General features: G+C 44.2%; 1 protein-coding gene across 2 annotated transcripts in view; it reads right to left on the bottom strand.

Annotated features, from left to right (window-relative positions):
* Positions 1-94: 94 nt before the first annotated feature.
* IARS1 (isoleucyl-tRNA synthetase 1) overlaps positions 95-14,053 on the bottom strand; it is a 43,765-nt gene continuing 29,806 nt past the window's right edge. The window contains exons 15-21 of one of the 2 annotated variants that reach the window (XM_017853705.1): positions 13,118-13,191; positions 12,575-12,769; positions 9,872-9,958; positions 7,041-7,124; positions 5,748-5,892; positions 3,657-3,777; positions 95-446 (exon numbers count right to left, since the gene is read on the bottom strand). In XM_017853705.1, coding sequence (XP_017709194.1) covers positions 325-446; positions 3,657-3,777; positions 5,748-5,892; positions 7,041-7,124; positions 9,872-9,958; positions 12,575-12,769; positions 13,118-13,191 — 828 coding nt within the window. In that variant the 3' untranslated portion in view covers positions 95-324. The remainder of the gene's footprint in view (positions 447-3,656; positions 3,778-5,747; positions 5,893-7,040; positions 7,125-9,871; positions 9,959-12,574; positions 12,770-13,117; positions 13,192-14,053) is intronic. The other variant, XM_017853704.1, reaches the window with a different exon arrangement.

The raw sequence follows: 14,053 nt of genomic DNA, 5'->3' as shown, positions 1-14,053 counted from the left end.
CGGCCTCCCAAAGTGCTGGGATTACAGGCTTGAGCCACCACGCCCGGCCGATTTTATTTTGAATTTTAAGAGGTCTGCTTGGTGTAGTCCTGTTTGTGCCCTGACATTCTCCCTCCAATATAACATGTACATAATTGTGTTGTGAAAATAATGCAAATGACTTTTAGAACTTATAGATCCCTATTCCTCAAACGACAAATATAGTTAAAATGCAATGCAAAAGGAAAAGAAAAACAAAGCTTCAAAAACTGAGAGCATCTGAAAATGTTCCTCTCCCTTCTGGCTATTCTCATATTTCTTCTACTTTCAAACTTCATACACTTTTTACTTTTCCCAACAGCAGTCTGCACTTACCTTTAATCTTCTGCGGTTCATTCTAACATACCAATTGGTCAGAATATCTACAAACTTGACCAGGCGAGGCACCACAGTATAAAGCCTATAAGCTAAAAGACAGACAAGTCAATCAGGCAGCAAGTGGGTTACTAGGCATCTGGGGTGGGGAGAGGGCTGGATACAACAAAGAATGGGCAGCTCCTTCCATCCAAGGGCCTCCACTTACTAAGGAGAAAAGAACCAAAATGAAGCAATCACATAATGACTGTTTGTTGAGGATGTGCTACACGGCAGTCAGGGTGTTTAGGGGTGCACACAAAAAGCCACCATGCGAGTCACATGCAAATTCCCACTGGTCAGTGAGAAAAGGCAAAAATTCCAGTATGTGTGGATCAAAGTCCAAGGCTGCCCACTACACAACCGTAGAAGTGCCATCTACATGGAGTTGTGCAATTTGACAGCATCAACAATGCCCAACTTCTTTCCATTGTATTACACTGTACTTCAACTAAAAGTCAAAAAGCACAAATCAGATGCTGAGAGGCACAGCATAGGCCAGTGATTCTCAAACAATAGCAATTTTGCCCTGCGGGAAACATTTGTCAATGTTTGGAGAAAGTTTCCTTGTCACAACTTGGAGGGTAGCATGGTGCTACTGGAATCTAATGGGTGAACCCCAGGGATGCTCCTCAGTTATAATGCACAACACAGCCCCACCACAGAGGATGATCTGGCCCAAACTGTCCACAGTGCTGCAGTTGAGAAACTCTGACACAGGCTATGAATAAAATAGAACTGGCCTTCTAAACATTAAAACAGTTGAGTAAAAACAGCAACAGAGGGAGTGAAGGTCTTGAGGAATTACGAGGATCTGAAGGGTTCCCTGAGAAACTCAGAGATCAAGTAGGAAAGAAAGGGTGTTTAGCCAATTGTGTCTGAGGCAAGGCTTATTTTAAGGATTCTCATTCACCTCCCCTTTAATTAATACTCTTTGTTGCATAAAAACAAACACCAAAAACAAAAAGAGTAAGACCAACACTTAGAAACAAATACAACTTATAATAATGCAAAGAGTCCAGGGAGAGTTAATGAGGCTTCTGGTCTAGATTAAGAGAGGAGAAGTCGCAACGCGCAGAGCTGCTCTCTGCTGCTTTCACAAAGACCAGAATTCAGGGGCCAGTGGGCTGAGCTCCAGGCCAGAGTCGTTAGTTGGTCACACTTTCTTTGACAGGTGATTTCAGTAACTGAGTCCTGTCTAAATGATTTCTAGGGTTCATGGCACTTTTTGTCTTCCAGGAAGCTCAGCATTCCTATGTTCTGGTTTCAACTCTGAGGGAGTAAATGAACCCCACATACAAAGAATAAACACACAACACATGGGGGCAACAGCAGCAGCCACTACCCAGGCCACCACCACCCTGTGAGGCAGGTCCTCTCACACCCACAGTGCTGCTGAGGGAGTGGAGGACATGAAGCTGACAGGCTGGCAGAGCCGGGACTTAAACACGACCCACAAAACATGGCTGCCGACCTCTACTTTTCAGGCAGACCAGGCTCCAGCCAGGATGCACACTCTCCAGATCCAGCTTCACAGGAGTTCATGGCAGCTGGTGCCCAAATATTGAAGGGGCTTGGGCAACAATCCCTACGTTTCCCACCCACTCGTATCACTCAGGAGGGAAAAGCAGACACAGGTGTGAGCATATCTGGGGAGAGTGTGCTGGGCTCCCAGTGCCCTCGCCAGGGCAGCAATTAGCCTCACTCACTTCCATCTTCATCTATGTCTATTTGAGCAACAGCTGGACTGTCGTGATCCTTCCACATGTTTAACAAGGAGGATAAATCCTTTAGCAGTCCTTTTGTGCTAAGTGGGGCAGCACCGCCCATTCCAGGGAGCAGCATGTGACCGTATCTAGGCTAACGGTGAAACCCAGGTCTGTGGCAGCCACTGCTCCTGTCCAACAGCAGCAGGAACCGCAGAGCCCTATGAGGGTGGATTTGCCTTGCCCTCTTTGGCCCTCTTTGTGACCCAGGGCCTCTGCCCACCCACTTCAACTGATCGTCTGAGGTGTCCCAGATTTCTCACCTGGACCTACGGCTGTGACTATCTCAAACCTTAAGGAAGCCAACGCAACGTGCTTTTTGAATCTCTGTAAAATTACCCAACAAACTCACTGTTGTTAGTTAATAGAAATACAGCAAAATGTCCATTTCATTATTGCTCTTCTGACTTTTCTAATTTTTCTGGAAAAGAAGGGGACTATTTAGTAATGAAAATAGACCTAAAAATGAGTTATAAATGCATTAATAACAAGTATTATTTATTGAGTACCTATTATCTGCCAGCTACTTTATGGAAATCGTCTCTACTCAAGCCTTACAAACACTACTGGGTATTCTGCAGATAAAGAAACTGACGGTCAAGACAGAATGAGTAAGAGTGGCATCTGATGGCACAATGGGGTGATTACAGTCAACAATAATTTCTTGTACATTTAAAAACAACTAGAAGGGCATAATTGGGATGTTTGCAACACAAAGATATGATAAATGCTTGAGGTGATGGATATCCCATTTACCCTGATGTGATTATTACACACTGTGCATACAAAATATAAAAATATCTCCTGTATCCCATAAACATATATATCTACTATCTATCCATTAAAAAAAAAAAGGAAATTGATGGTCAGACTTTAGGCAACTCTCTGGATTGGGAACAAGTGGTAGAGCTGGGCTCTGAACCCATGGCTATCCAGCTCCAAAGCTCTTCTGTGGAGTGTTGAGACCGCCAGGACACCCCCTAAACACAGAATTCCCCAGGGCTTTTTTTTTTTTTTTTTTTAAAGATGGAGTTTCACTCTTGTTGCTTAGGCAGTGGTGCAATCTCAACTTACTGCAGCCTCCGCCTCCCACATGGTTCAAGCAATTCTCCTGCCTCAGCCTCCTGAGTAGCTGGGATTACAGGCACTTGCCTCCATGGCCAGCTAACTTTTTTTTAAAATAAATTTTCAGTAGACATGGGGTTTCGCCATGTTGACCAGGCTGGTCTCAAACTCCTGACCTCAGGTGACCTGCCTGCCTTGGCCTCCCAAAGTACTAGGGATTACAGGTGTGAGCCACCACACCAGGGCAGAAGTCCCCAAGGCCTTGAAACAAAGACATCATGACAATTAACAAGCCTTAACAAAACTATATGAGAGGTAAAAGGAAACGCTTAATTTTCTGTATCTCTCAATATTTCCACTATTAAATATCAAAAGGGCAGTTACAACGAGAATAGTCCTTATTCCTGGGAGGACAGACCAAGAGAGACTCACCTGCCATTTCAGTTTCAAAGAAGCCAATGAGAGACTGCATGAAGGACAGGATCCACCGGTCTGTAATGTTGGGGCTTTCTCTAACTGTGTTCTCATTGTAGAGAAATTCTATTTCTTCCTCCTAGGAATGAACAATTAATGAAACACTTGCACACTCGGGAAGAAAGTTACTATGAGGAAATAAACTTCTTAAATCACTTAAAAAGAAAAAAATCCCGGACCCTACTGGCAACGTGAAGTTCTGATTTTTAGCAATATTTTCAAGATAAGCACCAATGTGGGACATTAACCCCTCAATTAATTAATCATGTTTTTGAGTAAAGTGAAGACAGTTTAGGAAAACATTACTTCTCTGCACCAAAGAGTAATTATGAATTGAGAGATACTCTAAAATCTTGTCAGAAAGTGTAGGGTTGTTACTTTAAACCTCAGGAAGGAAGGACAGTAAACCTGTCTAGGATTGAATGATTGTCCACAAACTGAAAATGAGTACTGGGAAATAATTTCCATGCTAAGGCTGTTCATTTTACCCAGAATGTTCTATCCCACTCTTTTTGCTTTGCAAAATCCTCCTTGATCTTAAGTCCTTGCTCCACAAACAGAACTCGTGTCCTGCTTTGTTTCTCTGGCAGCACCACAACCAGGCTGGCAGGGCAGTGATGATGTGACTCTTCCTCTGGGTTTAAGCCCCGATCATGGAGTCTGTGTCTTGCTGGTATGTTCAGATGGGCCCTGGCTGTAGGGAGCTTTGACCTCACATCAGTGGAGGCCTGCAGAGTGCACCTGCCCAAGGACTGTTGGCCCTACTTGGCAGAGAACCACATGCAGGAAAGGTGGCAGGGCTGCAGAGAGGAGGAAAGCTGGGACCCTGGGGAAGATTTCTGCCCTTCTCAATTCCTGGGGAAAGGCTACTCTGAGAGCCTCAGGTGAACATGTGTCCTCTTTAGCAGAACAACCAGAGACCAAGGAGAGGAGAAGGAAGTGACCTGCTGCTAGAGTGGGATAACACAAGTTCATTTTTCCAACCAGCTTTTTGAACTGCTCAAGCAGGAATAACATCTCACTTTCATTCAACAGTTATTTACTTACAAGCAATTTTACTTGTAAGGTGCTGGAGATCAGATGTGCAGTATCGGATCCCCGACCCCAAATCAGGTCTTGAAAGCCCACACAGGAGCATGTGCAATGAAGGTGATGATGGCCCCTGACAGTGGTCAGTTGTGGGGCATGGAAGGTGGCTCTAGAGCAAGGGCTTCTGAGGTGAGAAAGTAATCCCGCACGTGGAGGTAACTGCCCTTGAAGTACACTTCCACATATATCACGACTGTTATTTGTGACCCTAACAACTCACTGAAAACTCCATCAAGAACTGCAATCACTCTCAGATTAGCCCAAATGCCACCCCACTGAGGGGACTTCTCTGACCAACCATCTCAAGTGGCCAGCCCTAGCTAGTCTGTGACTCCGCCTTCACTGGGTGGTCTCTCTAAAAGTAGCTGACTCTTTACTATCTCTCCCAATTCCCACTCCACTGGTTCCATAAAGGGAGGGGTGTCTCACCCAACATGGTGTTTCTGGTACCAAGAACTGGCTGACTAGGTTGGGTGCGGTGGCTCATGCCTGTAATCCCAGCCTTTTTGGGAGGCCAAGAAGGGTGGATCACCTGAGGTCTGGAGTTCGAGACCAGTCTGGCCAACATGATGAAACCAAGTCTCCACTAAAAATACAAAAAAAAATTAGCCAGGCTACTGGGGAGGCTGAGGCAGTGCCTGAACCCAGGAGGCAGAGGTTGCAGTGAGCTGAGATCGCGCTACTGTGATCCAGTCTGGGTGACAAGACTGAGACTCTGCCTTAAAAAACTGGTTGACTAAACAACTATATGACATAATTCTTTTGCGGGCTAGGACCCATGGTCTCGGCATAGCCTGGACCCTAGATCCCTTCCGCACCTGCATGTATGACCTCCCCATGGCTCTAAGTTACCCCACCATCAGGCAGCAGAGAACAGCAGCCTTGAAGTCTCTCACAGCTTGATGAAGGGAGCGCTATGGAGACATGGCAGGTATATGCACAGCCCTGTACAGCCCGTACCTTCTGGAGCCTCAGAACGTTCTGGATTAAGAAGCGATAGGCATTGTACCATGGGAGCAGTACATCCTTAAGGACGTCCCGCACACCCTCTTCTTTAAAGCGGAGGTTTTCTGCTCTCACCACAGGGGAGTTAATCAGATATAATCTGGAAGAGGGAGAAAAATCAGACAGAAAAGGTACTTAGACAGTAAACCAATTATTACTACTTGACATATTGAGAGAGCAAGATGAAAATCAGTCCTATTTTCTACAAAAGGGGGAAACTATAAATACTCTTTGAGTGGTCAATTTAAAACTCACAAAACTCACTCTTTCTGTAAGAGACCTACCAAATTATAAAAGGTGTATATAATCTGACACCAAAATATGGCACTGTATAGCACACAAATGCATCTTATGCCACTCTCACTGCAGGACCAATGGGGTACACCAGCACTAAGAGGAAGGCTGGCCTGGTCCTTGTCAAGAGCCACTGATTCCCTCCCATGGACACGACCTGCACATCCACTGCTTGCAGAGACAGGGGCTCACAAGGAGGCGCCTTCACACAGCACAGTCTTGACATCTAGTGGCCAGAGCTTAGGGATACTGCTAAACATCCTACAAAGAATTACCACCACAAAGAATTACCTAGCCCAAATGGCCAGCAGTGCCAAGGGTGAGTCTAACAGACAGTGGAGAGTTGGGGGTGAACTCCACTAATGGCTCCTGGGCAACACAGGTACTGTGTGAAAGTGCTGAGTCACAGGCCTGGGCATTGGTCTCATGCCTAGGACATAAGGATGCTGAACAAGATCTCTAGGTCCCTTTCAAGTTGAACACTGTGTGATTTCATGATTATAGCTACCTCAAGCAGTGGCTCAAATTTCTCCAAAAGCCTTTTAATATTAGTTTTTTATTACCTCTAGCATAGATACATCTCATATGGCTCTGTAAGCACAAAAGTAAAATAAATGATGAAAGAGAATTCTAATATCCACAACACAGGGAACCTAGAAAGAAAGTAAGGCAGAGGCAATCAGCATCTAGCCTGGGGAGGACTCGGACAACTCAACAACACCCAACACAGGTCCTCTTCCTCAAATAGACCTCTAGTTTAAAAATGGCTTTATTATTTAGAAAACTATTTTGGGGGTTTAAAATCAACAGCCATACCAACACAACACCCAAATAACAGAGATATGTTGCTAAAAACCTAACTATAAACCAAATCTAAGAATAATGACTAACAGTATAGGAGATGCTTACATAAAAAAACAACAGATACACAGAAGGCAAAGCACTGGTTTGTACCTGAGGGCATCAGCACCATACTTCTGGATGATGGAAACTGGATCTGGATAATTCTTTTTCCGTTTGCTCATTTTTTGGCCATCACTTGTAAAACAAAAGGGAGATGCCAATTAAGTAAGTCAGTATCACATACGATCTTGATATAAGGACACAAATCATCTGCAAACACGAATATACAAAAGGAAATGGGAAGGAGTAACTTAGACAGAAGTTAGTGCTAACAGGCCGGACGTGGTGGCTCACACCTGTAATTCCAGCACTTTGGGAGGCCGAGGTGGGCGGATCACCTGAAGTCAGGAGTTCGAGACCATTCTGGCCAAATGGTGAAAGCCTGTCTCTACTAAAAATACAAAAATTAGCTGGGCATGGTGGCGCACACTTGTAATCCCCACTACTGGGGAGGTTGAGGCAGGAGAATTGCCTGAACCCGGGAGGCAGACTGCAGTGAGCCAAGATGGCACCACTGCACTCTAGCCTGGGCAGCAGAGCAAGACTCTGTCTCCAAAAACAAACAAACAAACAGTGTTAAGGTACAATGGTAAGATACTTTGTTAATATTTGCAAACTTCTTTTTGAATATCATAGTAAGTCCATGAGGAAGCTTCGGGGTAGACTGAAGAAGAAAGATGTGTTAGAATATATCCCAGAGAAATGAAAACTTACATTATCATAAAAACCTATGAACAATTGCTCACAACAGCTTTATTCACAATTGCCAAACATTAGAAGCAACCCAGATGTCCTTCAAGAGGTAGATGATCAAACAAAGCAAGGCATATCCATAATACAGAATGCTATTTATCCACGGAAAGGAATGAACTATTAGTATGTGCAGACATCTGAAATCTCAATGGAATTATGTGGATTGAACAAAAGCCAGCCGGGTGCAGTGGCTCATGCCTGTAATCACAGCACTTTGGGAGGCCGAGGTAGGTGGATCACCTGAGCTCAAGAGCTCGGGACCAGTCTGCCAACATGGTGAAACCTTGTCTCTACCAAAAATACAAAATATTAGCTGGGTGTAGTGGTTCATGCCTGTGGTCCCAGCTACTTGGGAGGCTGAAATGGGAGAATCACTTGAGCCCAGGAGGTGGAGGTTGCAGTGAGCCGAGATCATGCCACTGCATTCCAGCCTGAGTGACAAGAGTGAGACTCTGCTCAAAAAAAAGAAAGAAAAGCCAATCCTCCCAAGTTACTTACTGTATAATTCTATTTATATAACATTCTGGAAACGACAAAATTAGAGATGCAGAAAAAAACAGTGGTTGCCCGGGATTGGGGATGACAGTGGGAAGGTAAGAGGGGAAGGCAATGCAGGAAGTGAGACTTTGATGTTGAATTCATTCAGTAACTTGACCATGCTGGTGGATATAAGACCCTACACATGTGATAGCTGTATATACGTTAATGTGCATAAGCAAGAAAGTATATGTAAAAGTAGGGAAATCTGAATAAGACTGGTGGGCTGTATCAATATCCTGGTTGTGATATGTACCATAGTTTTGCAAAATATGTGACCACTGGGGGAAACTGGGCAAAGAATTTAAGGGATCTCTATTATTTTTCATGATTGCATGCAAATCTACAATGATCTCAATACAATTTTCCTTTTTTTTTTTTTTTTGAGATGGAGCCTCACTCTATCACCCAGGCTAGAGTGTACTGGCGTGATCTTGGCTCACTCCAATCTCTGCCTCCCAGGTTCAAGCGATTCTTGTGCCTCAGCCTGCAGTAGCTGGGGATACAGGTGTGTGCCACTGCACCCATTAATTTTATATTTTTAGTAGAGACGGGGGTTTTACCAAGTTGGCCAGGCTGGTCTCCAATTCCTGACCTCATATGATCCGCCCACCGTGGCCTCCCAAAGTGCTGGGATTACAAGCGAGAGCCATGACACCCGGCCCTCAAAACAATTTTCAATTAAAAAAAAAAAAAAAAGGCAGCACACATACTACAGAGGCAGACTGCCTGGGTTCAAAATTTGCATTTACCACTTATTTGCTGTGTGTCCTTTGGCAAGCTGCTTTTTCCTGTCCCTCAGATTCCTCAAAGGTTACAATGGGATAATTATAGGACCCATCCAAATGGTTCTGGAGATGAGTTAAAATGTGAAAAATGAGTTAAAATGTGAAAATGCACACAGTGGGGCCTGGCAAAATAAGGATGCACAAAAAAAATAAGGATGCACAAAATGTTAGGTGACATCCTCTTTCTCCTCACACAGCATAAAAGCAGGATTTCTGTGTGGGTAAAGATTTCATTTAAAATTTTATTTATGTTTATTTTATTCTTAATGACTAGAGGTAATAAAGTAAAGGAAAAATGAGACTTCCTTATAAAATCAAAAAGCAGGAGACAATGCCCACTGGGAGGAAGTTTCAGATGAGGGGAAGAATGGGATCTGGTGGCAGAGCACCTGGGTCAAGCCTAGTGTGGCTGTCACTAGCTTTGATCCTGGGCACCTGTGGTCTCTAGAACTCATAAGCTTCCTCATGTGTTAAAAAAAAGGACAACAAAACCTACATGAAAGGACCGATGTACAGATTAAACAAGATCCATAAACAAAAGTACTTCATAAAATAATCAGTTCAGTAAATGCTATTTTATGACTAGTAATATCACTAGTAGCATTGTGACTAGTAATAGCACAATCTGAAAGTCCTCCCCTTCCTCCTCCTCCATCAGGCTTAGCTCTCACACACTCCTTCTTGAGAAACAGTGGAGACAAATCGCCACCTATCACTACAACAAAGTTGACCGCTCGCACACACTCCTTCCTAAGAAACAGTGGAGACATAGCTCCACCTGTCACTACAACAAAGTTGACCTACCTTGCCAGGACGAGCCCATTCACAATTACGTTCTTGAAAGGCGGTTGTCCAAAGAGGGCCGTGGACAGCACCAGCAGGGTATAAAACCTGAAAAAAAAAAAAACCCAAACGGTTCAATAAAAATAGAAACGAAGTCCAAGCATAAGAAAGAAACTGTACTTATTCATTGAACTCAATTTCTATTTTTGAAAATAAGTCTTACTTCTTCATAATCACTTAAGGCCGGGCGCGGTGGCTCAAGCCTGTAATCCCAGCACTTTGGGAGGCCGAGACGGGCGGATCACGAGGTCAGGAGATCGAGACCATCCTGGCTAATACGGTGAAACCCCGTCTCTACTAAAATACAAAAAACTAGCCGGGCGAGGTGGCGGGCGCCTGTAGTCCCAGCTACTCGGGAGGCTGAGGCAGGAGAATGGCGTGAACCCGGGAGGCGGAGCTTGCAGTGAGCTGAGATCCGGCCACTGCACTCCAGACTGGGTGACAGAGCGAGACTCCGCCTCAATTAAAAAAAAAAAAAAAAAAAAAAAAAAAAAATCATTTAAAGAAGGTTTTTTAACCGTGGTTCCCTAAAAAAAAAACGGAGACACAAGACCCACCAGAGACCAATCAAATTACTGTCTATGATTTGAAAAAAACATCCAAATAAAGGTCTGGAATGATTTACTGACCATTTCTCCGATACCAGGTCTCCTAGGAAGTCTGTGTGGAGAGCCACACGGCAGCACTGGGTGGCCTCTCAGGACCACCCAGAAGCACCTAGCTGAAAATGAGGGATGGGTGTTGGATTTGGCACAAGATCATATGGAAAAGACAATTTGATGACAAAAGATGCAAAATGCACTCTCATCCAAAAGTGATGAGGCAGACTAGAAAATGCTTTTATTCTATAAAATGCTGTGCACNAAAAAAAAAAAAAAAAAAAAAAAATCACTTAAAGCAGTGATTCTTAACCCTGGTTACTGAAAAAAAAACGGAGACACAAGACCCACCAGAGACCAATCAAATTACTGTCTATGATTTGAAAAAAACATCCAAATAAAGGTCTGGAATGATTTACTGACCATTTCTCCGATACCAGGTCTCCTAGGAAGTCTGTGTGGAGAGCCACACGGCAGCACTGGGTGGCCTCTCAGGACCACCCAGAAGCACCTAGCTGAAAATGAGGGATGGGTGTTGGATTTGGCACAAGATCATATGGAAAAGACAATTTGATGACAAAAGATGCAAAATGCACTCTCATCCAAAAGTGATGAGGCAGACTAGAAAATGCTTTTATTCTATAAAATGCTGTGCACCTCATTTATGCGCTAGCTAACTTGTTCCCCAAATGAACTCGTGTCCCCGACCACTTTCCCGGGGGTGATGCTCTTTTGTTTCTCTGACCTAGTCCTGCACCCTGAGAACATCGAGGGACATGAGCTGAGGAGACCAGACCCCACGGTGAACATAAACACCGCTCCAGATATCCCTCCCAGTTCTAAAGGAGAGTTGGGAGGAGCCCTGGTGCCCAGGAGAGGCAGCCCAGGCCTCAGGGATGGAGGAGGCAGGCAGCAAGGACACAGGACCCACAAGAGGACTGTTACCAGCTAACAGACTTTGCTATTCCTCAAAGGAACAAGCTCATTGGTAAGGCATCTAGCCCTTTCTAGAAACAGAATTTGCTCTGGGTAGCTGTTCCTATAGATAAAAAGGACTGGAATCTGAAGACAGCACATTCCAGGACATGAAGACTTGAACTCAATGATTACCCAAAGTTGTCAAAGAGAAAAAATGACACCAACAATTCCTTAAACATACCCCTGCAGAAACATTACTATGAATATATAATTAAAACCTGGGCTGGGCGCAATGGCTCATGCCTGTAATCCCAGCACTTTAGGAGGCTAAGACGGGTGGGTCACTTGAGGTCAGGAGTTCGAGACCAGCCTGGCCAACATGGTGAAATCCCGTCTCTACTAAAACTACAAAAATTAGCTGGGCGTGGTGGTCCATGCTTGTAGACCCAGCTACTTCGGGGAGGGTGAGGCAGAAGAATTGCTTGAACCCAGGAGGTGGAGGTTGCAGTGAGCCGAGATCACACCACTTGCCTCGGCAGAATGCAAGATTCCGTCTCAAAAAAAAAAAGTAAATAAAACCTGGGCCAAGCAAAGCCCATCCATGGAAAGAAAGTAATTCACCTTTTTCCAATTAAGGAACTGCTTTACATAAGGCACCAGATAAATATCAATGCCCAAATCCTCCCCCATATGTATATTTTTAAAAATCTGGATTTGTTTAGAATGTTGATTTATAAGGCTAGCCTCAGTATCTGAGCATACTGCCAAGTATCTCTCAAATTTCTAGCACCCAATCTACTGTCTTTTATGCCAGTACTCATTAAACATTTGAGTAAATGATCTGACGTAAGCTAAGAACACATATTGTTTTTTATCATTTAAACGTCCAGTACAACATATATATTCCAAAACGCCAGCGAGATAACTCAAATTGTAAAACTACAGCTCTATTGTAGTGGGGGATTCCTACTCAAAAGGCACTTTAATGTCCGTGCTTGATGGTTGGGGGGAGAGGGCAGGAATGTAGCCTGTCTTACTTGCCACAAACTCTCCATCACCCAGTAGATAAATGGCAGTGACTTAGTAAAACACTCCCTAAATAAAATAAAATCAGTAAAACATGTGATAAAAGAACGAGGGGGCATACCATCCTCTGGTTTGGTCGATACCCTCGGCAATGAAGTCTGCAGGAAAAGCATCCTCAAACTCCCTCTTGTTTTCAAACGGGTAATGAACCTGAGCATAGGGCATGCTGCCACTCTCAAACCAACAGTCAAACACTTCAGAGACGCGGTGCAAGGATCCCTTTCCACAGCGTGAAGGAATGGTCAGGTGGTCAACGCTAACAAACAGAAAAGTAACCACTTCCATTAACTGTAAGCATAACAGAACTTGCAGTTCAATTGCTAATTACACAAAACCCCGACAAGACATTATACACATTTGCAAACAGAAATATCAGCAATTCTCAAAGGCTTTCAGAGAGCGCCATGAATCTCCATCTGAAAGGTTATGAACCATTCACCTCACATTTCACAAGACAAAGGCCACAATACTGCAGTATGACACAAGTCATTACCAAAGTAATTCATCAAGCTAGTCTTCCATGTGTGTCTCTGTAATCCGCTAGAGACCAGGTCTTAATAGGAGAATGATAAAACTGAAGTGAATCGAACATTTAGAAACTGACCTCTCTCTGTGGAGATCTGAGATCTTTGCTCCTGACAGCTCTTCAAGTTCTGCCACTGACCCAATGCATACTACCTGTCAAAAACAAAGTTCAACAGCGGAGCTCCTTAGAGCCAAACAGAGCATACTGAGTTAATTTATGTAGCATGCATGTTTAGTTTGAGAGACTGATATTTTCCTTTTCCTTTTTTTTGAGACAGGGTCTCACTCCCATTGCCCAGGCTGGAGTGCAGTGGCACAATCACAGCTCACCGCAGCCTCAGCTTCCTGGGCTCAGGTGATCTTCTCACCTCAGCCTCCCAAGTAGCTGGGGCTACAGGCAGGCGCCACCCCTCCCAGCTAATATTTTGTATTTTTAGTAGAGACAGCGTTTTGCCATGCTGCCCAGGCTGGTCTCAAACTCTTGGACTCAAGCTATCAGCTGGCCTCAGCCTCTCAGAGTGCTGGGATTGCCACTCAGAGAGTGGCAGCATGCCCTATGCTCAGTGGCTCACAGGCGTGAGCCACCCAGCCTGAGACATGATTTTCTATAAAGGCACATTAACACACCAATCTGGGCTGAAGGATAGTATTTACTAATGTGGCTTCTCTCTCATGAAAGACGCAGCTTAGTCTTAGTCTCTGAAGAGGCCAGGGTTGACACTGCTCCTTTGTTTCCACCCAGTATCAGAGGGAGTCCCTACCTACAGAGAATCTTAAACATTCATAGCCATACTCTCAATGGGTATTAGGGTTTATTATGTGCAAATCGTCAACGTAACCGGCACAGTGAAACATCTTAGATTATTTCTCTAAGGCATCTTAGTTTCCTCCTGGCATCTGAATCTGGCTCATTAATCTAGAATCTTCCCAAGAAAAAGCTAGAGCTAAATTATATAGTCATACAGTACTTAGTGGTGGGAATACATTCTGAGAAAAGCATTATTAGGGTGATTTC

This window comes from Rhinopithecus bieti, unplaced genomic scaffold (assembly GCF_001698545.2).
Source record: "Rhinopithecus bieti isolate Rb0 unplaced genomic scaffold, ASM169854v2 scaffold_37505, whole genome shotgun sequence".
In the NCBI taxonomy this organism is placed as follows: Eukaryota; Metazoa; Chordata; class Mammalia; order Primates; family Cercopithecidae; genus Rhinopithecus; species Rhinopithecus bieti.
The sequence above is the reverse complement of the archived record's forward strand: the minus strand, read 5'-3'. Positions and strand labels throughout refer to the sequence as shown.